Source organism: Prosopis cineraria, unplaced genomic scaffold (assembly GCF_029017545.1).
Source record: "Prosopis cineraria cultivar Desert tree isolate PC_DT_omini unplaced genomic scaffold, ASM2901754v1 PC13, whole genome shotgun sequence".
In the NCBI taxonomy this organism is placed as follows: Eukaryota; Viridiplantae; Streptophyta; class Magnoliopsida; order Fabales; family Fabaceae; genus Prosopis; species Prosopis cineraria.
The window spans coordinates 34,071,704-34,096,745 of NW_026555344.1; the positions used below are offsets into that span (position 1 = coordinate 34,071,704).

The 25,042-nt window shown below is 30.7% G+C and overlaps 1 protein-coding gene across 1 annotated transcript; it reads left to right on the forward strand.

The window, feature by feature from the left end:
- Positions 1–20,008: 20,008 nt before the first annotated feature.
- LOC129291356 (adenylylsulfatase HINT3) lies at positions 20,009–24,350 on the forward strand. Its single transcript, XM_054928649.1, has 7 exons — positions 20,009–20,566; positions 21,459–21,514; positions 22,554–22,611; positions 23,194–23,260; positions 23,634–23,689; positions 23,804–23,857; positions 24,000–24,350. Exons 1-7 carry the CDS (start codon positions 20,366–20,368, stop codon positions 24,096–24,098), a joined length of 591 nt encoding a protein of 196 aa, XP_054784624.1. The 5' UTR covers positions 20,009–20,365; the 3' UTR covers positions 24,099–24,350.
- The last annotated feature ends 692 nt before the right edge of the window (positions 24,351–25,042 follow it).

Here is a 25,042-nt window from a genome sequence, read left to right on the forward strand (position 1 = left end):
TACATTTTCTTCCATATAATACCTCATAAGGTGCCATCTGAATGCTAGAATGAAAACTATTATTGTAGGCAAATTTAGCTAATGGCAAGTGACTATCCCAATTACCTCTAAGCTCAATGGCACAAGCTCTTAACTTATCTTCAAGAGTTTGTATGGTTCGTTCCGTTTGCCCATCGGTCTGAGGGTGGTAAGCGGTGCTAAAACTCAGACGAGTACCCATGGCTTCCTACAATGACTTCCAAAAGTTTGATGTGAACCTCAGATCACGATCAGATACGATATTTGTCGGCACTCCATGCAATCTCACCACTTCTCTTACGTAGATTTCAGTTAATTTTTCAAGAGAATACGTGATATTGGTAGCAAGAAAATGAGCTGATTTGGTGAGTCGATCTACGATTACCCATATAGTGTCATGACCAGAAGATGTTCTAAGCAATCCTGTAATGAAGTCCATAGAAATGCTGTCCCATTTCTACTTTAGAATATTAAGAGACTGTAGCATTTCGGCTGGTTTTTGATGCTCAATTTTGACTTTCTGGTAAGTCAAACAACGAGTTACATGTTCAGTTACATCTCTCTTCATCCTTGGCCACCACCAACCACGTCTTAAGTCATGATACATCTTAGTTGCTCCTGGGTGAATGGTATATCTACTCTGATGAGCCTTCTCAAGTAGGATATTTTTCAATCGAGCATCATTAGGCACACACACTCTACCTTTATATCTTACGACATCATCATCAGTCACATCAAAATGTTCAGCCTTTCCAGCCCCAATCTCTACCCTAATCTTATTCAAATGATCGTCCTTATGTTGCACAATTCTGATTTCTTCCAAAAAATTATTCTCAAATTCAGTAATGTGTAGAGCAGCCAAACGATTCTCGACTACTTCTACATTTACTGCATGGAAACTACTCCATAATTCATGTTCTCTGACCATCATGTGAGCAGTATGTACAAGCTTCTTGCTCAGAGCGTCGGCGACTACGTTAGCTTTCCCTGGATGATACTTCAACTCAAAATCATAATCCTTCAAAAACTCAATCCATCTGCGCTGTCTCATGTTGAGTTCCTTTTGATCAAACAAATATTTTAAACTTTTATGATCATTGAAGACTTCAAAGGAAGAACCATAAAGATAGTGCCTCCAAATCTTCAAGGCAAACACCACAGCAGCAAGCTCCAAGTCATGGGTAGGATAATTTTCCTCATGAGGTCTCAACTGTCGAGAGGCATAAGCCACTACTCGATCCTCCTGCATCAATACACAACCTAAACCTTTCTTAGAAGCATCAGTATACAAGGTATAAGGAGCAGTTGGAACGGGTAAGGTGAGCACCGGTGTGGTGGTCGACCTCTTTTTCAGCTCTTAGAAAGCAATTTCACACTCGTTCGTCCAAATAAATGGAGTATCTTTTCTAGTCAACTCAGTCAAGGGTATTGCAATTTGTGAAAAACCCTTAATAAAGTGACGATAGTAGCCTGCAAGACCTAAGAAACTCCTAATTTCTGTCACACTTTGAGGTTGTTCCCATTTCATCACTGTATCTATCTTACTGGGGTCCACTGCTACCCCTTCTTTTGAAACAACATGGCCTAAGAAATTAACTTCTTTAAGCCAAAAATCACATTTGCTGAGCTTAGCATAAAGCTTGTGCTCTCTTAATATCTCCAAAACAATTTTAAGATGTCTAGCATGGTCCACCTCATCCCGAGAATAAATAAGTATGTCATCAATAAAGACTACAACAAATTCATCAAGATAAGGCCTGAAGATTCGATTCATATAATCCATGAAGATAGCTGGGGCATTTGTTAACCCGAACGGTATCACCAGGAACTCGTAGTGCCCATATCTAGTCCTAAAAGCAGTTTTAGGGATATCCTCTGCTCTAACCCTCAATTGATGATACCCTGATCTTATATTAATCTTAGAAAACACCGCTGAATTGACTAATTGGTCTAACAAATCATCAATTCGAGGTAAGGGGTACTTGTTCTTGATGGTTACCTTATTCAATTGTCTATAATCAATATACAATCTAAGGCTTCCATCTTTCTTTTTCACAAACAGTACCGGTGACCCCCATGGCGATACACTCGGTTTGATAAACCCCTTCTCTAACAACTCTTCAATTTGTCTCTTCAGCTCAGCTAACTCCGATGGAGACATCCTATAGGGTGCCTTAGAAATAGGCCCCGTACCAGGTATGAGCTCAATCGAGAACTCAACCTCTCGTTCTGGAGGCAAACCGATCACTTCAGTAGGAAAGACGTCAGGGAATTCTCTCACTACTGGAATCTGATCTACACCTTCTTCAATCTCTGCCTTGATTGAGAAGAAAATCATAAAAGCTTGACATCCCTTTCTTATACATTGTTCTACTTGAGCGGCAGACAACAACATAGGACTTTGGGACTCTACAGGAGTTACAGTAAGAGCTGAAAGTGACACACTCTTTTTCTGACAATTAAGTATAGCTCCATTTGCAGACAACCAATCCATCCCTATAATAACATCAATCCTAGACAAAGACAAACAAATGAGGTCTATGGTGGTCTTTCGACCCTCATACTCAACCTCTACATTTAGACATGCCTTAGCAGTCCTTACAATCAAACCAGCAGGAGTAGAAATCTTTACATCAAAAGGTAAGGTACACACAGGCAATTTACATCTTTTCATATATTCATCAGACACAAAAGAGTGTGTAGCACCCGAATCAAACAATGCACAAACATCATTATCAAGGATTCGGATTATACCTCGGATAGCATTAGGGTTGTCAGTAGCCTCTGGCCCAGAGAGGGCATACACTCGTGCTGATACTGTAGGTCTTTGATTATTACCCCTATTTTGATTTTGATAGCAGAATCAAGCAATATGACCAGGCTTCTAGCAGATGTAACAAACCCAACAATCACCAGAATGAAACTTCCCACACTTACTGCATGCTTGATTACTAGCAGCATCGGAAGTAGGAGTAGACGTTGCTGGGCTCCTGTAGGACTCCTGACTCCCACTCTGATTCCTTCTGTAACTTTGGCCCTTATGGTAGTAGCCCTTCTTCTTCTAATTTTTAAAGCCTCCAAAAACTTGGATGCTCCTCTTCTTTACTCTACCAATGGGTCTAGTGTGGATAGGGAGCTTCCTATGAGGTTCTTTCCTCCTCTCTCTATCAGCTTCTAATTTAGCCTCTCTCTTTCTCCGAGAGACTATCTGAAGCTTGTTGCACATCTCACTAAATGTCTTGATCTCAAAAGGGGCTAACTTTTCTCTTAGATCAGGCCTCGCCTTCTCTAGCAATCGTTCAGCCATCCACTCCGTGTCTTCATATTTCTGGAGGTAAGTAGAGTATTTAGATAATTCTGAGAATTGTTCAATAAATTCATCCTCATCTAGATCACCCTGGCGGAATGCATGAAACTCAGCCTCCTTTTCTGCTCTCAGTGCAGTAGGAAAATAATTCTCGAATATGGCTTTAAAATCTTCCCAAGTAAGAGAGGAATCATCCTTCGGTCCTGATGTTTCCCACCATTTCTTAGCACTCTTCTGTAGTAGGAATATTGCTAGCTGCACCTTCTGATTAGAAGTGCATACAACCATACAAAAAATTCTCTCCAATTGATTTATCCATTCTTCAACCACCGTTGGCTTAAGATTTCCATTGAAAGTAGGAGGATTAAACTTACGAAAAGTACTCCAGATCTTTGTGATCGTGGATGTCTGTTGCTCAGAGTGGACACTTATATTCTTCAAACTAGTCTCATGTTGAGAATAGGAAGGTAAGCCTTCATCAGCAGATTGGCTTGCATTGAATACCTTGGTATGGCTTCCTTCTTGTTGGCCATTTCCCTCTCGGTTGGCATTCTCCTTATATTGTCTTAAAGCGGCCAACTCTTCTTTTTGTCTCTTCATGCGGTCACTAAGATTATATAGTAGATCCATCACTTGCCTCATGGTTGGCTCATCCTGCCTTATTTGTGACTGTATGGGCTCGCCCTGCCCCATTTGTTGCTGTGTGGGCTCCGATTGTGTGGGCTCCGATTGTGGCAGTGAAGGTATGTCATTTTCTATTGGCTTTATAGAATCACTGACAATTTCGCCACCTTTTCTAGTTTTAGACACCATCTCTCCCCTCCTAAAGGATGGAAGTCACATAATTAAGTTAACACTAATCTCAAGACAAGAAAAATAATGGAGAAGCATTATGATTTAATAATGTATATTGCCAATAAACTAGGTTAATGTATAACAATTTCATAATTTATAAGAATTTGAAACATGTAGCTCTGATACCAAGACTTGTAACACACCAAAATTTTTTTTAAATAATTTAACTTAACCATATAAAATATTTTATAATTGGCTTCAACTCACACAATATAACATTTTAGATAAATTTTTACCTCCCACATGCCATTAGGCTAAATCACATTTGTCCATCCTTATACTCCCAACAAGTAAACTAAATCACATTTGTCCATCCTTATACTCCCAATAAGAAAAATAAACAATTTAGTTAATTTTCAACACAAGTCAGTTATTTGGCCTCATAATCATATCATTTTAACCAATCCAAAGTAAACCAAATATTAAAATTACAATCATCCAAAGTATACCAAAAATAAAAATAGTTTGAAAGACATGATTACACTTATATATTCATATAATTGTCAATAAACAAAAAGCCCTAATATTGTCAATATAGCACATTATATAAATCATAAATCAAATACCCAAAAGAGACAGTGGATCTAAACTACTAAGCCTCTGGGACTCCTCCACGTGTCACTCGTGACTCTTCTCCTGAAAATTGTTAACCACATAATGAGACTCAAAAGTCCCAGTAACCAAAGCCAATTTATGATAGTGTATACAAATAGTTAATTGTGTGCTTATTAAGTCAGAATTAAAAATAATATAATTCCAACAAATATAAGAAATATTACAATACACACAAACAACCATCCTTATATCCTTCCATTAACCTTGAGCCGTAGCCCTCACTCGGTGCTAAATTATCCAGCCAAAGGTAGATTAGCCCGAGCCTTTATAAGCCACCTATTGAGCTCCAATAGGGCCGTGCCATGTGGCACATAAATACAACAACAATAGCAAGTCTCCCAACACCTCCCACAATAATCAAACAAATTCATAATAATATTGCACAATTATACAATATTACAAAATTCATAATTTTCTCAATAATCACCCAATTAACATGAAGTAACACTAATCACAAATTAAAAGTATGGTTACCTTGTGGCTTTTTCAATAAATTATTCCTTACAATTTCTCTCCCACCACAATCTTCACCAATAATACGATCTACAAATAACATTATTTATAAATATTAGTTTTAATTTTTTTGAAACTAATAAAATAATTCTAATAATAGAATTAAAAATATAACATAATTTCTAATCTCAATCTTAATACAAATCTAGAGTTAATACTATTAAGTAAAATTTTTAACTCCTCTTTTAATTCTCAATAAACATTAATAATCTAAAAATTAACTTCTAAACTAATTTCTATTATCAAAATTTTCTTTTTATTTCATAAATTCGTACCTAAAATACTCAAAAATTAAAAATTGAGTCTCTAGCTTAGAATCATAATCCTATAGCCATAATAATTCATTTTTCATCCCAAATAATCATCTAAACCTCAATAAATTAACATATATTTTCAGATCTAGTTTAGAATTTGATCCATGAGCCACAAATTCAAAGATCACCAGCAAATTTATACTCTAGAATATTTATTATACTACTAACAACCTCAAAAACCATATTTATTCAACATAAATTCATCCCTCTTTCAGATCTTAAATTTTCTACCACCACAAAATTAGAAACCAAAGAGGAAGGATGACTAAGAAAATTTTTTAGAACACTTACTTAGTCTTGAAAAGCTTAAAATCACACCCTAAATATCCTATTAAAAACTCTTACCTTAAAAACTCAGATCTCCCGCACCGGCGACTCACGCTCACTCTGCCTCAGCTCGCGCACGAAGGAATGAATGAAGAAACGAAGAAAACAGGTGAGTTTTTATAAAAATTCAGTGGGCCCCACATCTTTTTTTATTTCTTTTTTCCTCTCTCTCCCTTTTTTTTATTATTATTATATATACATAATGATTGCAGCATGCGGCACCAAAAGCAAACTCATTCTTCTTCTTCTTCTTCCCTTTTTCTCTTTTTTTTTTTATAATAATAATAATAATTTAATAATATTTTTAATTAATTAATTAATAATTTTTTTTAAAAATTTTAATTTAGAATTATATCCTAAGTTAGATTTAATAATTATTTTCTACTAATTTGCTTACCTCTAAATATTTTTTAAAATTTCTATTAATCAAAATTAACTATTAAAATTTAAATTGAGATGTTACATTTGGCACTTGAAATGACCCTTAACTCTTTTTTTTTTTTTGCAAGATTACATTTATGACCCTACGCAAAATAATAGAAAGTGTAATTGTTTATATCTAAAATAAAGTTGTTAATATCAAATGTAAAGTTTTTGTTTTTTGGTTACAAAGGGAAAAGCAAATAAACAACTTGGACAAAACTCGACTGAGCCTCAAATGCCTAATACTAAGAGCGCCATCCTACAACAAATTTTGTAAGTCTTCAGGCGGCTGATCTAAAACATGGAGTCCTATACTTAGCGTCAGATATCGAAGGTAAAGTTATCAATATAAGTATAGTTATTACTTGTTTAGTTATAAAATAACAAGTATGTTTCTAATACTAACAACTTTAGCTTAGTGATTTAGAGTTTCAGTTAAATAATAACATAGTTAGTCATAACTTTAATATAGTTATGTTTAGTTATATAATAACAAGTACATTTTCTATATTAACAATTTTAATTTAATGATTAACAATTTTAATTTAAGTATTAACAACACAATTAGTCATAACTTCAATTTGATCATGCAATAACAAATATGTTTTTTGTATTGACAACTTTACCTTTGATATTAACAACTTTAGTTTAGTTTAGGCATTAAAAACTATGTTTTTTAGTATTTTGCTCAAGGTCAGCAATGTAATTTTTCCAAAAAAAAATTATGTCATATAAGTTCTTAAGGACTTCAAAATAAATATCCCATTTTGCATGACCATTTTGTCATTTTGAGGAGATATATTTGTCATTTTCCCAATATGTTTATATATAGATTAAATGATTTTTTTTTCTTCTGAAAATGTTGTATTCTCCCTCGGCAGAAACAAAAGACACTAAATTGGAATTAAATTATTTTTTTAATAATTTGTAATATAGATAAATTTAAAAAATATTAAATAATAATTCTCTTTATGACTTTATATCAAAGATCAATTTTCCCCTTAAAGAGTGATCTATGATTTCTATGTATCAGAGAGATTAGACATGATTTTAAGTTATACTGCCTCTGTTTCAAAATATAAGTCTTCTAATTCAAAAAAAAAATCTTCTAGTTTTAAGTATTGATTAAAAAAATATAATTAATATATTAAAATATTAACTGAATCACTAAACTTTTTATAATTGATGTGTTGAACATATTAAAGTTATTAGAATAAATATTGGCAAAATTGAGAAAATATTAAGAAATGTTACTTTTTCTATTAAAAAATATAATAAATTTTTAATTGAATCTTATCTCCTAATAAAGTAGTTTCTTGTTTTCAAACTAATTTTATTTTTCATCATTACCCCTATAATAGGTGTTTTATCTTAAAATAAATTTAAAATGATATATTTAAGGGATAAAGAACAAAAATGCCCTGAAACTTTTTATATAGGTGTGCTTGGTATCTTAAACTTTTTTTTAGCATTTTTACCTTGGAAGTTTCAAAAAAAGAGCATTTTTGTTCCATTGTTAAAAATTGCAAATGTTAACTATTAAACTGAATTTTGACCAAGAATATTTTTGTATTTTTCTCTTATTCCTTCTGTGTTTAGTCTTTGATTTCATTCTCTAGTGAATTCTTTAACTTTTTTTCTACCAATGAATGAAAATGAAGATCTAAAAACATAGAAACAAAGGAGGAAAAATTTGTAAAATACCCTGATCAAACTTTAATTAATGGTCAATGTTTCCCATATTTAACGGTAGGACAAAAATTCCCTCCTTTTAAAACTTTTGGGATAAAAATGCTTTAAAAAAAAGCTTAAAATTCCAGGTATTCATGGAGAAAAAATTTCAAGGCATTTATGCCATTTAACCCTTTATTTAATAGGGATATTTTTAAAAAAATGTAATAATTATACCTTAAAAGACTAAAATGCCTTACATTTTTAAACATACAACCCTTAAAAAATGCCTTACATTTTTTAAGGGAGTACTTTAAATTTTTAAGTGATACATATAAATTTAAAATATTCTCAAATTTTTTTTAAAAAATTATGATTTAAAATAGAGGGTGTATCAAGTTTTTTTTAGGAACTAACTAATGAAATATAACGAAAAAAGGCACTGACTTATGAAAAAATAAAGCTCAAGATCACTGTTATCAGACCCAGACCAATTCAAATGGTGATTGGTTTGACCATCACCTGAATATTAGAGCGGCTTGTTTAAGTTTATTGGACTATTCAAGTAGTTGGATCAGATTGAACTACTTTAAATCTGGCAAGTTTTAGTGTACTAAAATTAGATTAGAATCCAGAATGATTTGTTAGCGGGTCAAATGAGTTTGATGTCAAAAAAATTCCTAAGTTCAATGCTCTTGTAGATGAAAAAGAAAGAAGAAAAGAAGAAAGAAGATAATCAAACCTTGAACACCAACACGCTTTAGATCTATTTTTTTTTTTTTTCACTTTGAAAACAACTTTTATCCTTGAAGTTTCGATTACAATAGGAAAATGAAAAGGTGCCTTGATGGAGACGATGCACAAGCCACAAAGAAGAATAGAATAATGGAGACGAGACATAGGCCACAGAGTTGGTGGAACATGTAGAGGAAAGAATGCACCTTGGACTTGAAATTTTATCTTGAGAAGATGAATAGTTTGACCTTGGAGAATTTTCAAAACTGACAGTGAGAGAATAGAGAAAAGAGTTTCCCATCTTCCAAAGCCGACCATTGAAAACCAGAAAAGACAAAAGGCAAGGAAAGATAAAAAAATTTGCTCCGGTGGACGTGAATCATAAATGCTAAAATTGTGATTATGGTAATATTTATCAAGATTTAACAATAAATAGAGATTTAAAAAATCTATCTATTCATAATATATTCTATTTCTTCAATTTTTAAAATTTTTTATTAATATTTAAGATTTATTTTTTGATGTTTTTTTTATTCTTATTGTTTAGTAACAAGCAAAATATAAAAATATTAATTTATGAGTTGTAAGTCTATATATAAATACATGTGTATTATTTTTATTAAATTATTATCATATCGATTGAAATATGAAAACTGTGACCAGTTGACTTTTTTAAGTTTGACGTCAATTTGATTTTTAAAACATTTCTTGAGATGGCTTGATTTTTTATTTTATATTCATGATGATGATGATATAAATATAAAATAAAACATGGGAAAATATAACTATTGAACCTATATTCTTAACATGTTTTGATATTAATTTCATACTTTTTTTTTAGTTACTCCAAGTCTTTTAAGTTTTATTTATTTGCAACTAGTAAATCACCCGTGCAACACGGGGTGTTATTTTTACAACTTCTTACAATGGTTAGATGATAAAAAATATTTACATATTGAGTAGTTATATGCTTAAAATAATAATAAAATGTAACTAATGTGTAAATGATTAATATTTAAGAATGACAGTAAAAAAATCATGGTGATGACGCGTTAGGTAAATTTTAAATGACTATCTGATCTCAAGTAATTTGTTAACACATATTGTATATGAATGTAACCATTTACGACACCAAATAAAGAGTCCAAAAAAAAAAATTATGGCATCTCAATGAATAGGCGGTTGTCATGTATCAATTAGATTGTTAAAAATTTCTCAGTAGACTAGGTTTGACGTAACATTTGTGGGCTTACCATTTGCATAAAGAATTAATATCTTCAACCCTTTCCTACTCCGCACTCAAAATATAGCAACATATAGCTGGCCATGTGTAAATATAGGTTTTGGTAAGTATAGCCTAACGCTAAGTAAGCTCTGACCTTGGCTTGTTTATGGTCATAGCAAAATACAATATAATTGAAAATTGTCTCCTACAAAGAGTGAATGGCAGCCAAGAGTCAAAAGATAACATATAAATCCTTGGAATATAGACCTTTGTCCCAATATTTGATCTTGAAATTACTTGTTCTTCCAAAATATGTTTTTCTACCTGGGTGACAATTAGATGCTTGCCATTACAAAAACCAAGATATCTATCAATATTTCTTAAGAGCATAATAGAAGCTCCAACTTTAAGTATCAGCGTATGGTTTGAGAGACCAGACATTGATATTGAATTTAAAAACTTAGTGGAAAATCACTTCTCAATCTTGATTCACTTCTTCATGTTTGTGGACTGATCTCCTTCAACAACGGTGTAATTGCATCAAATAAACCAACCTTTAAGTCCAAAATAGATGAAATGGTGCCCTGCCACACAAACATAATAATCACAATTGGGTGATGGCACAATCAAATAAAGATGGCATAACAGGTAAACTATGAGAAACTTACATTAGTGCCTTCATTGTCAGCATAACCTTCTTTTGGTGTCATCGGAGGCTAGTGAGACTCATCCTTGAAGGCCTTGATTATGTCCTCATCATCAGTCATGCGGAGGACTACGTACAAACACAGATCTAACATATGTGCTATCAGCAACACGAAGCTTGAAAAGGTACTTTCTCCCTAAGAGCTGGTCAAATAGCTTGAGGGGCTTGGTTATCATCACCAATAACCTTTGACAAACACAATAAAATCATTTCAAGTAGAAAAAGTAATTGGAGAAGCTAAGGTAGAGTGTTTTTTTAGAAACAAAAAATCATGTGCTAAAAATGTAAATGATCATGTAACAATACTCATACCTGATAAGTTGCATCCCTTAGCTCAGGTGTAGTACATTGCAATACCCTAGTGAATTCACAATCAAATACAATGAAGTTTCTCGAGCTAGTCTCATCAATAACATTAAACTCCACCTTGTACTTATAGTGATAAACCAAATGCTTACTAATTAGAAAGTAAACTTACATATAATAAGTACATATAATAAGTAAACACATGTATTTAATTATTCAAGGTAACAACAAAGTAAATAGGTTTATGTACTTTAGAACAACACTCTTCGCAATTGCCTCACACTTCTAAAAGAAAAAAAAGAAAAAATAGCACTGTCAGGCACAACTTTTTTCATGCACTTCTTGCAAGAGTTTTAATACTATCAACACTCAGTCTCAAATTTTATTACAGTAGCGACAGTCAAATAGATAATGTCCTATGGTATTCATGCATGTGTTATGTATATTATAAACAATATTCAATACCAAATATAGAATACTCATACCACTGAGCAGTCGCGCAGCTCATCTACAAGCTCGCAAGTTTGAATACCAAGAATATCATCATTGTGTGATGGTGGTGGTATGCCCACTATGCTTGTTGGTTGATGAGATATAGTCATATCATTGAAACTAAATCTTAAACAATAAAACCTGAATTAAAAAAAAAAAGTAATCAGCTTAACACAATAAAGGAGTTATTACAAGTAATATTTAAAAACTCATCTTTTGGCCTGTCTTATAAATATTATACAGAGAATATTCAAATAGATAAATTTAAAAAAAAATAAAATTACATGATTGTGAATAAAATTCCCCAAACTAATGAATTGGAATCCACTTCGTAATGTTTATAAATAATAAAACCAAAAAAAAAAATACCATTTTATAAGTGAACCATGTCCATTGCGTTTAGTTGTTTTGCTAGTCATCTATATGCCCATATAAATATTATGTAAAAAAATAAAATAAATTCCATTTAAAAATATAAAGTTAGACAATCAAGATTTTACTTTGCCAACGTAATTATTTAGAATACACTGCATAATATAATTATTAAATAATCATTCCAAAAAAATTATTTCACTAATGAAACACATCAATTCTTTCAATTTATTTTGTCAATCAACTAATTTGTCATATTATATATATTGTGGAAAATATCTCCTTAACAACACATAAATAAAATCACAAATAAAAAAAATATAACTATCAAGATTTTATTTTGACAATTACTCCTTCGGTATTATTTATAAGTCACTTTTAACATGTTTTACTAGTATCAAGAAAAACATTAAAACTCGTTAACTCTGTCTTGAAATTTAATAAGTCTCTCTTCAATATTCAATGGAGGGTAAAAAAAAAAATTGTGATGAAAATTTAATGATGTAACTTATAAATATGAGCAAAAAAAGTTTTCTCTCTTTGCCTTATAAATAGAATCAGAAGGAATAAGTCTTACACAATCAATTACGTTCGTGTGGTTTACAACTAATAAATACGTGCACACAATTAAGTGTTACACAATCAAGATTTTATTTTTGCTAACCTAATTAATTGGGACACACTATATATAATTACTGAATGATCATTTCAAAAAATATATTATTTCATTAATTAGACACATCAATCATTTCAATTTATTTTGTCAATCAACTATCTTGCCATATTATATATATGTAGGAAAATACCTCCTTAATAGAACATAAATAAAAGCACAATTAAAAAAATATAATTGTCTTCTTACATATAAATTAAACTAAATCATAAAAAAAATCTAAATGTTTGAGTACCAACCAAGATAGAAAGGATGTAACTTCTGGCACAGTCGGGTGTATCAAAAGGCTAGTAGAATACATGGAATTGGAAATTTTTCAGGCAACTAAAACATGTCATCAAAATGCTTAAATTTTGTTATGGTAAGAATAACATAAAACCCGAATGGGCAAGAGGGGAGTGGGTACATGCAGTCACTTTTTATAATAAAGCTAACCATTATATTCCTTTATTTTGCACCATTGCAAGATGACAATGGTTAGGCCCACGTTTGTAGTGTTAGCAAAAAAACTCACAATCTCATCAGCAAATGATCCCTATAAGGTGTAACTAAGTTGATTTTCACTAGAGAAAATAATGAACATAAAACAAATAATAGACAATATGTGAGTATTTATCATCATTACATAGTTCACTATATGCACAATAATAAACATACTTTGGATTCTTGAGCTCAATGTCAATCCTCTTTTGTTGCTTTCCATCCTTCTCAAGCTCTTGGATTTCACCCAAGTCAGATATCTTTCCAATGATGGCTATAAGCAAAAAAGTGAATGCTTATATCAAAACCACATAATTTATTGAAATAAGAGTATATTAAAATAAAGGTGTAAGGAGACCACCTATTAGGTACTTGTCGTCGGCCTTATGATTTGTGATGTTATTGAAAGAGGTGAACAAAAACCCATACAAATATATGAAACAATCATCATCATGTACTTGGATGCCGGTAGACAATTGAAAGTATATCCTATAAGTGTGATCTATCGTCCTATACAATCCAGTGTTTTGGCCCACACTAAATTGTGAGACAACGTATACCCTACCTTCCCTCAATTGTTGCATGAACTTTGAGAGAAAAGCCCTCTTCACGACAGCATGGATAAGATCACCTTGAAATTGTTAGATTTAAACATGAAAATGTAATTTAAGAAAACCTTAAAAAAATAAAAGTTATCCAATAAAGATAACACCGTTTTACATCTACATCTTAAAAAATCATTTCTAGTGATTAAATCTCTCCTGATAGATTGTACCCTAGCATAGTCCATATGCAAATTACACGAACCTTAATCCTCTAGTCACTTTGGAGTGAGTTGATAGAGCGAATAGAATCGAATCACGGAGCCATTACTTGCAACACATTGTAGCATGGTTAATGCTCAATAGATGAAATGTGAAAGTCATAAAAGAGAAATGGAATTAAAAAGTAAACCCACATGAATGCATGCTTTAGTCAATGAAAATGAGCAAGGTAATTTAGTTTAGAAGTATGATGGGATCATTGAAGTACTGGGCTTAAACAGATGACATGGTAGGCAAAATTTTATATTTAACAGTCTAATATATTATAAGAAATTAGTATCATGAAGAAAATAATGTGCATACCTATAATTTATAAACAATAAAATTAAAAAATATATACTATTTCATGAGTTAATCACATAAATTGCTGCAGTTTATGATTCCTAATTTAGTTGCAATTATTTAAAGTCAAACTATTTTTTATCATTTTAAAATTCAAAGATCCTTAAGAAATCAAACCATAAAGATGTGACAGTTAGTTTAAAATTTAAATGTTGGACAATTAATTCAAATTATATATACATGGATTTTATATACATGCAAAATTTTCTTGCATAAATATATTAATCACCTAACTAATTTTAATTGATATCGTGCTTCCAATCCAATTTTTAAATTAATGAGATTTTTGTCAACCTTACAATCTATTGCAAATTGTTTATTGTCAATCAAATCTTTGACCAATCAATTCAAATAACATATTCATATATAAATATATAATTAACACCCAAATAATTCCACACATAATGAGGAGGTGAATTTATTTTAAATTAATTGGAACTTTTTGGAAATAAATTACACCAATGCAGCAAAAAGTGATTATTACGAAAGGGTTTTCTATTTAAGAGTCCGAGTTTAAGTTTTTTTTTTTAAAGGTTGAAGGAAGGTTTTTTCCCTATTTATTAGTTATTAAATATGTGTACACAATTATTAGGAATCTTTATAATGCAATGCACACTATATTCTTAATCAATATCCTTATATAAATCTCCAAAAAGCTTAGAGAATAATCTGTCAAACTTAACAGATAAATATATTATAATAAATTATTAATTTGAAAATAATGTGCATCCAAATATAATGATATTACAATACATTTTAATTAGTTTTTTATGACAATATAATATCAAAACTAATTAAACTATGATGTATTGTTAGGTTAATTGTCAACTTAATCATTATTATTTTTAAAACATAAATCCTCGAATAAGTACCAAATTCTGCCTGTTGGGTCCGTTTCCTTTGTTTTTTTCATATCTAATAGCCATACTAAGCCTTATATTCCCATATGTGCATATTTATTTAGATTTCGGGTGAATATTATTTAGTCAATGTGCATGTCTTATTTTTTATTAACATTCTAAATTGCAGAGAGGCTAACATCTTTATCTAAATTCTAAGTTACCGTATTATTGAGGCTTTTAAGATTGAACTTCAGCCATGGAGAATGCAACCAAAAAGGGGAATAACAAAACAAGACATCACGAACGATTATTTAGTCAAGGGGCATACCAACGTATGGAAATAACAATTATGCACAATCTTCCTCTTGATAAACATATATGTATATTTATTTATACACACACTTATATAATTGTTGATGGAAATAATATTTAAATAAATGTTTGAAACCTGAACTATGATATTTTTAGCACTCATTTTTAAGATTTTCGATACTCTTTTTTTTTTTTTTCAATTTTTTAGCTTCAAATTTAGAAATATATAAAAATCATTACTTCATTGACATCTATTTTGAAATGGTATGCATTGTTTAGTATAATTTCACACACATAAATTCTGGGCACTTCATTTTGATTACTAATTGCATGAATCAACGGTCCACATTTAATGTGATTATTCAAAGAATTAAATTAATGATCATATCAATCATTGTCAATTGCTATCATGTGGATCTAGATCCTAGTAACTTCTCCCACTTAAAATCCCAAATTTAGTTATGAATTCAACCCTTATGAAATTGAAACATAATTTTGGATTTGTCAACAACAACAAAATACTGGGTACTTTTTGTGAAAAAAATCTGAGTACTTTTCAAATAAAGATTCAGTAATGACATAATAAAAAGTAATTTACCATGTACATAATCTATCATCAGAGATTGATTCATTTTAATTAGTGGTATACGCCAATTTCAACACTTATTAATACATGGTGTATTTCTTTTTTTTAGTAGTTCATATCATGTAACAAATGAATCCGGGTAGTTCATATTATGTAACTATAACACATGGTGGCAATTGAATTTATTTGATATGTGTATCAACTGAAATCAAGGGCATTTATAATCAATCACCAAATTATAAATATCCAAATTCGTGCCACACTATAAAAAGAAGTTGACCCTTAGTGTTAATTAATGTTAATTACCTTTAAGTTTGTTAATATATTTTGATGCAATAATTGAAAACTTTAAATTAATGACCTAATCAAATAGTGTTAAATTAATGACATTAAGTCTAGCTTTGGTATATTAATTTGGAAGTTTACTAAATACATAATTGATTGACATTTATTTTGGACATTTGTTATTCATAAAATATATTATCCTAATGTCATAAAATTTGGCATTTATGGTTCTAACATTCTAGCACCCACCCCACAAAATTCTTATTTTAAAAAATATCTATTATTATTAAATATATTATCTTAAACTTTAAAATTGAACTTCTATGATTATTTAGTCAAGGTGCCAGCAATTATTTAAGATTGACATGTCATGACTTTGTAGTTAGTGTGGCTTCTACAATATTATTTACTCAAGATGCATACCTTATTTAGTCAAGGTTGCGTGAAATGTTTACAAATTTTGTCAATGAATTCATAGAAGATTAAAATACCAAACAACAAAAGCCAAGACTCGATAGGCCTAAAAAATTTTTTTGATTAATATATTAATCACATAAAATAGTAAAAAAAGTTGATATGAACGAAATATTAAACAAAATATTCTATCAAAATGTCATGAAATGATATCTAAAAACATCTAGTAAATAAATAAATTAGTTGTGATTAACACGACAATGGCCAGATGATGCACTATGATTAGGATTATCTTCAAGTATACATTTACAAAGACAAGCATACTTAAAGTAGTCTATGTCAGGGTGGTCAAAATTTCATAACACATGAATTGCATTGTAGTAACTCCTAAAAACAATTATGCCTGAAAAGTAATTTTATCTAATATGTGATCAGTTAAATTTATTGAAGGGTAATTAAACTAATAGAAGGGACACAAAAAATCACTTTTGGTCTTGTCAAGAAGGACAAATTGCAAAATAGCAATGACACAACTCTTATCTTTGAAGGACTTGTACTCATTATATGCCCACCATGCAGCTGACTCAAGAAGGATGCAATTGAATAAATTCCTACTTGTAAATAAAATAAAAACAGATTTAGTAACATATCACATTAATCTTAATATTAACCAAAATAAAATAAAAAATAATCGACTTAACACAATAAAGGAGTTATTACAAGTAATATTTAAAAACTCATCTTTTGGCCTATCTTTTATATATATATATATATATATATATATATATTATATAGAGAATATTCAAATAGATAAATTAAAAAAATATAAATTACATGATCGTGAATAAAATTTCCCAAACTAATGAATTGGAATCCACTTCGTAATGTTTGTAAATAATAAAACCAAAAAAATATATTATTTTATAAGTGAAGGATGATCATCTCGTTAAGTTGTTTTGCCAGTCATCTACATGTCTATATAAATATTATGTAAAAAAAAAAACAAATAAATGCCATTTATAAATATAAAGTTAGACAACCAAGATTTTACTTTACCAATATAATTATTTGAAACACACTACATATATAATTATTAAATAATCATTCCAAAAAATATATTATTTCATTAATTAAACATATCAATTATTTCAATTTATTTTGTCAATCAACTATCTTGCCATATTATATATATTGTGAAAAATATCTCTTTAACAGCACATAAATAAAAAATATTGAATAAAAAACAGATTTAGTAACCTATCACATTAATCATAATAATAAAAACATATGCAAATATTGAATATAAACACTAAGCAAATTAAAAGGCACAACTCACCGGTCATTGATTATTGTAAATATAAACTCATTAATATTATAGCCACAATATTTGATATGGTGATAATCGCCACTCTTGATACAAGTCCAAAAACATCTAGACATAAAAATTTATAATTAGATATTATATTAACATAAATAACAGATTTTATATATCAAATATAAAAATATAAATATGAAATTAGTACTTGTGAGTGTAGCTTGAACTATTGGTATAATAGCAACATCCAATAGAGGTTTAAAGATTAATGGTGGTGAAGGAATGTCCTCACTGCACAGCTTAAACGTAGTGTCTTCTTGGTAGTAAAGTTGGGACCCAATTGAAATGGAGTTGAACGCACATCATATAAAAAGATTTCTAAAAGAATAAGTAAGCTTTTCATGTAAGGTGTGGGAAAACCTTAGTATAACCCATGGAATTTTGACTTTGACTTGTAGCATGTTGCCCTAATAAATGTGATGCAGGGTTAGATAAATAATAAATAATCAAAAATGAAGAATATTTAGTGGCAATGCATAAGACATAAATAGAAATTACTATTGGGGCTAAAATTAAAAATTATACCTTTCTATCACATACAATGAAGTTAAAGTTTTCAATCGTCGTAGTTGATCTAACCTTACACAAAACCTCATACATCCTCACAACATATAGCTTGATATATTAGGAGTAGTGACATTGCTCTAGCTTCAAAAGCAATTGAACATCAATGTAGGAACCCATGATGAATTGAGTGGCAAATAATGACAAACCACAATATGTTTGGAATATATTTAACGTGCACAGTGCTTGAAAAATTAGACAAAGACTAATGGTGTATCTACTATTTATATAGACTTGCTGTAGCTATTCAAATTAGATGTGCACAATAATACGATAATTTGAATCTTATGGTAATAATGACATAGATTTTTGTGAGGAAAAAAACTTATAATAGCCACATAATATACATATAAGGAAATAGCTACAAATAAATTGGCAATTATCATAAACTACCTAAAACATAAACTACATAATATACACGTTTATCATTTAATTTACTTGAATCAATTAAAAAATTTTCAATTACCATAAACTACCTAAAAAGTTTCCAATTACCTAAACTACCTAAAATGGTCAAAATCACCGTGAGAAATCTCCAAAAAGTTGTTTATTATGATTGTTTTATTAGTTGATATTAAATCAATGTGATTAAATTATGATTGTTTCCAATCTTGAAAATCATTGTGATTAAATTATGATTGTTTTATTAATTGATATTAAATCCTAAAATTATTAATCAAAATAAAATAGATTCAAGAATTCAATTTCCTCACAAATTTATTCCATAATTATACTTTCCATAAATTAAAGAACCAAATCACAAAATTAATTCACTACATGCACACACATTAAATGCATGCATTATATTTTCAAACAATGAATACTAATTTATCATTGAAAAATTATTTAACCCGCGTACACTTGTCTTCACAGTAGAAAAATATGGAGCTAATTTGGCTTCATAATATGCTAACACTTGTGCTTAGGGTTCCTGATTTTATATATATATATATATATAGATGTTAGTTCCTATATTTTTATAATCACAAGGACTTAATGTTTACTAATGTGTCTATAAATTTTATTACCACTTATGTTAGTTGTTAAAATTATAAAAGTATAAAATTAGAATGGAACATGAAAAAAAATTAAAAATAAAATGAATAATGTCAAACCTTATGTTGAATTTAATTTTTATTAATATTACCCATTATGCTGTATTTTATTTATTTATTTTTTGAAATTTCAATATTTTTTACTTAAATAATTATATTTTTGATTAATCTATATTATTTTATTGTCATCAACATTTTATTTAGATTAATAGATTTTAACATTTTCTCTCTTTTTTAAACATCAAATCAATAATTAATAAAAATTTTAGAATTAAAATTAATAAAAATTAAAAAAGTCTTTTAAAAATATTTTTTATGATACCTACCTAGGAGAAGAAGAAGTGCTACTGCTTTACTACATTTATTTCTATCCTGAACTGAGCTTTGAATCTGTTCTTGTTTCCTGACACTGTCATTGTCCCATCAATGCGAAGAGCGCGGTCTTGAATCTTCATATGTGGAGCGAATTCTTTTGGATTACGAGAGTCAATGATCGCCCAAGCTTTCGGTTACGTCATCTCCACCCACCTGTATGTGCTATATAGATAAGCCGTAAACTATCCTAACCTCCAACTCGTAAGATGTAACTGACCATCATCAATAGAATCAAAGAAAGAAAGATCGAAGCTTGTGTGCCTGGTTTTCAAATTCAAAATCCAAACCGTTCCTAGAGCACACATTGCGAAGCATACTCCTTCACCCTCTCCAGTGGAACAATTCTCTTCAAGCCTTCCATGGAGGCAAGGAGACTTGCCGTTTTGTGTTCTCATCTTCGCCCCATTGGGTCGAGTCCCGATCATAGTTCGTTTCAGCGTTTGCGGGTTTCGGGTTCGCCTTGTACTTCTTCTTCCTCTTTGCGTGATACGCAGAAAGAGAAGTTGCAGGATGATTGCATTTTTTGTAAGATAATCCGTGGCGAATCACCCGCTTTCAAGGTCGGAATTTTGTTTTGTTTTTTTTTCTTCCGCCTTCTTATTCTTATCGGTCTTGCGGGTCTTGTTTTGGTAAATACGTGCCAATACGTGATTAGTCGTTTGGTAGCTGAGGAAATTGTGGAACTATGCTAATTTTCATATCTTGTGGGCAATCTGGTATTGTAGTTGCTCTAATTTAGCATTAAATTGCATCGAGTGAAGAAATGGTGAAACTGATTGGAAAGAGACTTGTAGAACCTACTGGATTCTCTGGCAATGAATAAAATTTCAAATTTTTCATATACATATTGTGCAAGAATCTTATGAGGGTTGTGGTTATTTTTTTGCCACCTGTTTGGGCCGTTCTGCTGCTGCTTTAAGTGCTGGTCAAGTACCCAACTTCTTAGGATACACGAAACAGTCTCACTCTCTCTCAAGAATAGGCAAACAGTCATTGATATGGCAAACTGGAATGCAGACCCGCATAGTTGCTTAAATATTATAAAGGGGATAATATTATGTCTTTGAGAAAGTGATCACATGACCTGCTTAAAAAATCAGAGACTGTAAGGTTCTTACAAACGCTATTGGTATAACATTCATTTCATGTCTTACTCTTAAGTGGCCAAGATTTAATATCTGCTCTAAAGAAGTATTAAGGCTCTTGGCTTGGAAGCTCATGGGTTCTTTGTTGCCTGCATCTTACAATGATTTTGGAGATTAAATTTACAAGTTTCCAATTGCATTATGAACACTTGAAATGTTGAGATGTAGAAATAACATTGTGGACAATGCTCTGTGAACTTCTTCCATGCTAAAAATAAACTTTGCTGTCTGTATTGATAGTTTTGGACATTCTACAAATTTTCTCCTTCTTTGATTATCTTTTCCTAATGTTTATTGAAATTGACAGCTGTATGAAGATGACTTTTGCATATGTATATTGGACGTGAATCCGCTGAGTCATGGGTAAGGTATTGTATATCTTAATAGCAAGTATTAATAGACATATTGTGACGCATAGTCTTGTCCTCTTGTTTTGTTTTATGTCAAAAGTTTATGCACAAGCGCATTTGGACATGCAAGGAGGAATGAAGATGCACATAATTGCTGTTCCCTGTATTGTGATACTGAATATCATTAGTAATATTGGAAGTTGATAAGATGCCTAGACACCCCCCCCCCAAAAAAAAAAAACTGTTCATCTGCCTGACTTCACCCAACTGCACTCATAGATCAGATATTTCTTATCAATAGAAGCCCGGTGACAGCATGATAGAAAGAAAAGTGAAGTAAAATTTTGTGGTTGAGGGAGAATTTTAAAAAAAAAATATCCTTATTTTCAATTGACATGGTCAAGCATCTGGAATTTGGCAACTGCCAAGGATTTTCAGAACTTCTGTTTTGGGATAAAAAAAAAAAATCCTTTAAAGTAGTTTTTAATAGTTAAATATAAAACGTAACTGAGACCTTTAAGCTGTGTGACCCAACATTGAATCTCTTAAGATGGGGGGGGGGGGGCTTGTTTGGTGCCTCACAAACAAGTGAAGGTAAGGTACAATGGGAGATATAAGGGAAGTAAAACATGTTCTAAACTGAGCATGGGATGACAGACATTTCATGAACATTTTGACCATCACCATCTATACTGGGGAAATTTATAACTTTCTTACGGAGATGCTTGGTAGATCAGTCTGATTCAGTAAATCATAAGAATGACCAAGAAAAGATAAGGTATAGGGGACCAGTTTAGGTTATACAGAAGGAAACAATCTGATGGAAGTAAGTGAGTGCATTTTGGTGTGACAGTGAGAGAGCAAAATTGTTCAGGCCTTGTTGAAATGGAATCACTTTATTAGATGCTGAAACATGACATGGTAACAAATAGACAATAAACAATTATGCCTGCAGGTCTTTAAAATTTTAAAAATATTTATTTATTTATTTATTGACTGTTCCACTTGGCATTGTTTGAATATCAACTTCTCATATTCTATCTTTTTTACAGGCACTCTCTCATAATCCCCAAATCTCATTTTCCTTCATTAGATGCTACTCCTCCATCAGTAAGTAATATCAATAAGTCTAATAAGACTGAAGTTCTAATATATTTGCTGACTGCTTTTATCAATGGTTTGTATATGCTTTTACGGTGATAATAAATATTTTCTTAGTGCTACACGTTGAGAAATGAGATCATAGGGGAAAAATTTCAGAAGTAAGGCTAGTAACCAGACAAAATCCAATCCATTCTTTCATAATTTTGTGTTTTGTTGACATTTTGTTGTTGAAATATAGTGCCAATTCTTGTGGCAAAAAAAAAAAAAAAATCTTTGGTGACCTGGAGCTAGGTTCTGAAAATCTTGTGAGCCTTGTAGAATTGCAAACTTCAGTTTTTATTCAAATTAATATAACAACATGGCTAAAATCGACCAATTCCTTGTTTAGAATTTATAAAAATTCGTGGTTATATTTTTTGTCCAAGTTTTAATAACTGTTCTCCTATAACTGTTGCATTTTCTTCAAGTTTGTAGAGTCCAGAGTCAGATCCTGGGTAAAGTGCTAGAAAAGGATCTGTAAATTTAATTTAAACGTTTGGTGCATAAAAAAGTATTCCATCTTAGTTACCAAATTGACTTGTGTTTCAGGTTGTAGCTGCAATGTGTTCAAAAGTGCCATTCCTTGGCATTGCCATAAAAAAAGCTACTGGCTGTGGTATGCGCTTAAATTTCTTTTTCTTCTGTCGTGGACTTTATTTAGTTTTTCCATTTCTAGCGGGCCTATATTTGACAGGCCATGTCCAAATACAATATTATCCCTTTTTGTCTTGGATTTGGAATACTACATATTGATACTAGGACAATGAAATAATTTCCAATCTTAACTAGCTGTCCTGCTATAGAAAAATGGAATTGATGAGGCTCATCTCATGATCAGATATATTATGTATTGACATTTTCCTGAAACTTGAAAGAAATGAGTTAAGAAATAATTTTTGCAAGATTAAGAAGCTGGCCTATGACTGTGAGTCTATGAAGTTGACCATATCATTCCACTTCAAATTTCATGGATGTTTGGAATTCTGCAGATTCATTCAACATGCTGGTTAACAATGGGAGAGCTGCAGGGCAAGTTATATTTCATGTGAGATGATTTATTCAAGAATCAGACATTTACAATTCGTATGCAAATTCAATTCTTTTTCAGACTAGAATGTTCAACATGGCTAATTCTATTACTGAACATGTGAAATTTCAGACTCATATCCATATAATTCCTCGCAAACCATATGATTCCTTGTGGACGTCTGAGGTAATAACTATCCTTCCTTTTGATGTTTATTTTGTATATAATCAATCATGTTGGTGGATTATCATTCCCTTTTATGAAATATATAAGTTATAAATATCATGTTGGTGGATTATCAACCTTGGGTAAATCTTAATGTTTCCAGAGTTTGCAGAGGCGTCCCCTGAACTTGGATGGGGAAGCTTCTCAGCTAGTTGCTAGGGTCCAAGAACAGTTGTTGCAATCCAAAGACAATCACGATTAGTTCGTAGCAAAAATCGAGATTTTGGTTCAAGTAAAGATTAGTGGATCACTGAGCTGTTGTTGTAACTTGAAACTTCCAATTTGTCTGCATATTTTTTATCATCTGTACAGTCAATCATATTTTTTACGAGAAAAATAGTTCTGATGAGGGGAATCTTTCAAGTTGTTGGTCTGTATACGTCACCATTATGCTAGGATAGAAATTTGGAGAATGAGATTTAAAGACCCTTTTAATATTATTTACGTTTAAGGATTCTGAAATTTTGAAATTTTAAAAAGGACCATCATTCTTAGCTGGAATTTTTTTTTTTGCTAAAAAAAAAAATCCTTAATTGTAATTTATGTTTTTACATTTTAGGACATCCTTTTTTTTTTTGGTCATAAGTTTTCAGAACGTCCTAAATATCATTTTTCTATGGAAATTTGTGCTTTCCTCTAAAGACATGGATATTTAATCACGCACATTATGCTAGGATTGGAATTTGTGCTTTCGTTTTCTGATTCATTAGAAATTATCAGGAAAGATATATATTTTATCTCTTGAATTGAAAATTTAATTGAATATTTGTTTCATGTAGTTCACAAAGTTTAAATTTTATTTAGCAGGATAAAGTTTGTTGTTGATGTTGTTGTATTACATGAAATTTGAGACATTATATATATATATATATATATATATATATTTATAAATAGTGCGACTAGTTTTAAGTTCTAGTATTAATATTAATTTTATGGAAACAAGAAAAGCAGCGTGCAGACATCTCTGATAATTAATTTCAGGGAGGCAATAACTTTCATGTAGCTAAAAGGGAAAAGCATCTTATTTTTGAAAATCAAGGGACATGCTTATTATTAAGTTTAAATAGAATTGTTGGTGAAATAATTATTTAACGTTGTCATTATAATGTAGATACTTTCTTCGTTCATATTATAAAATACTTGTAA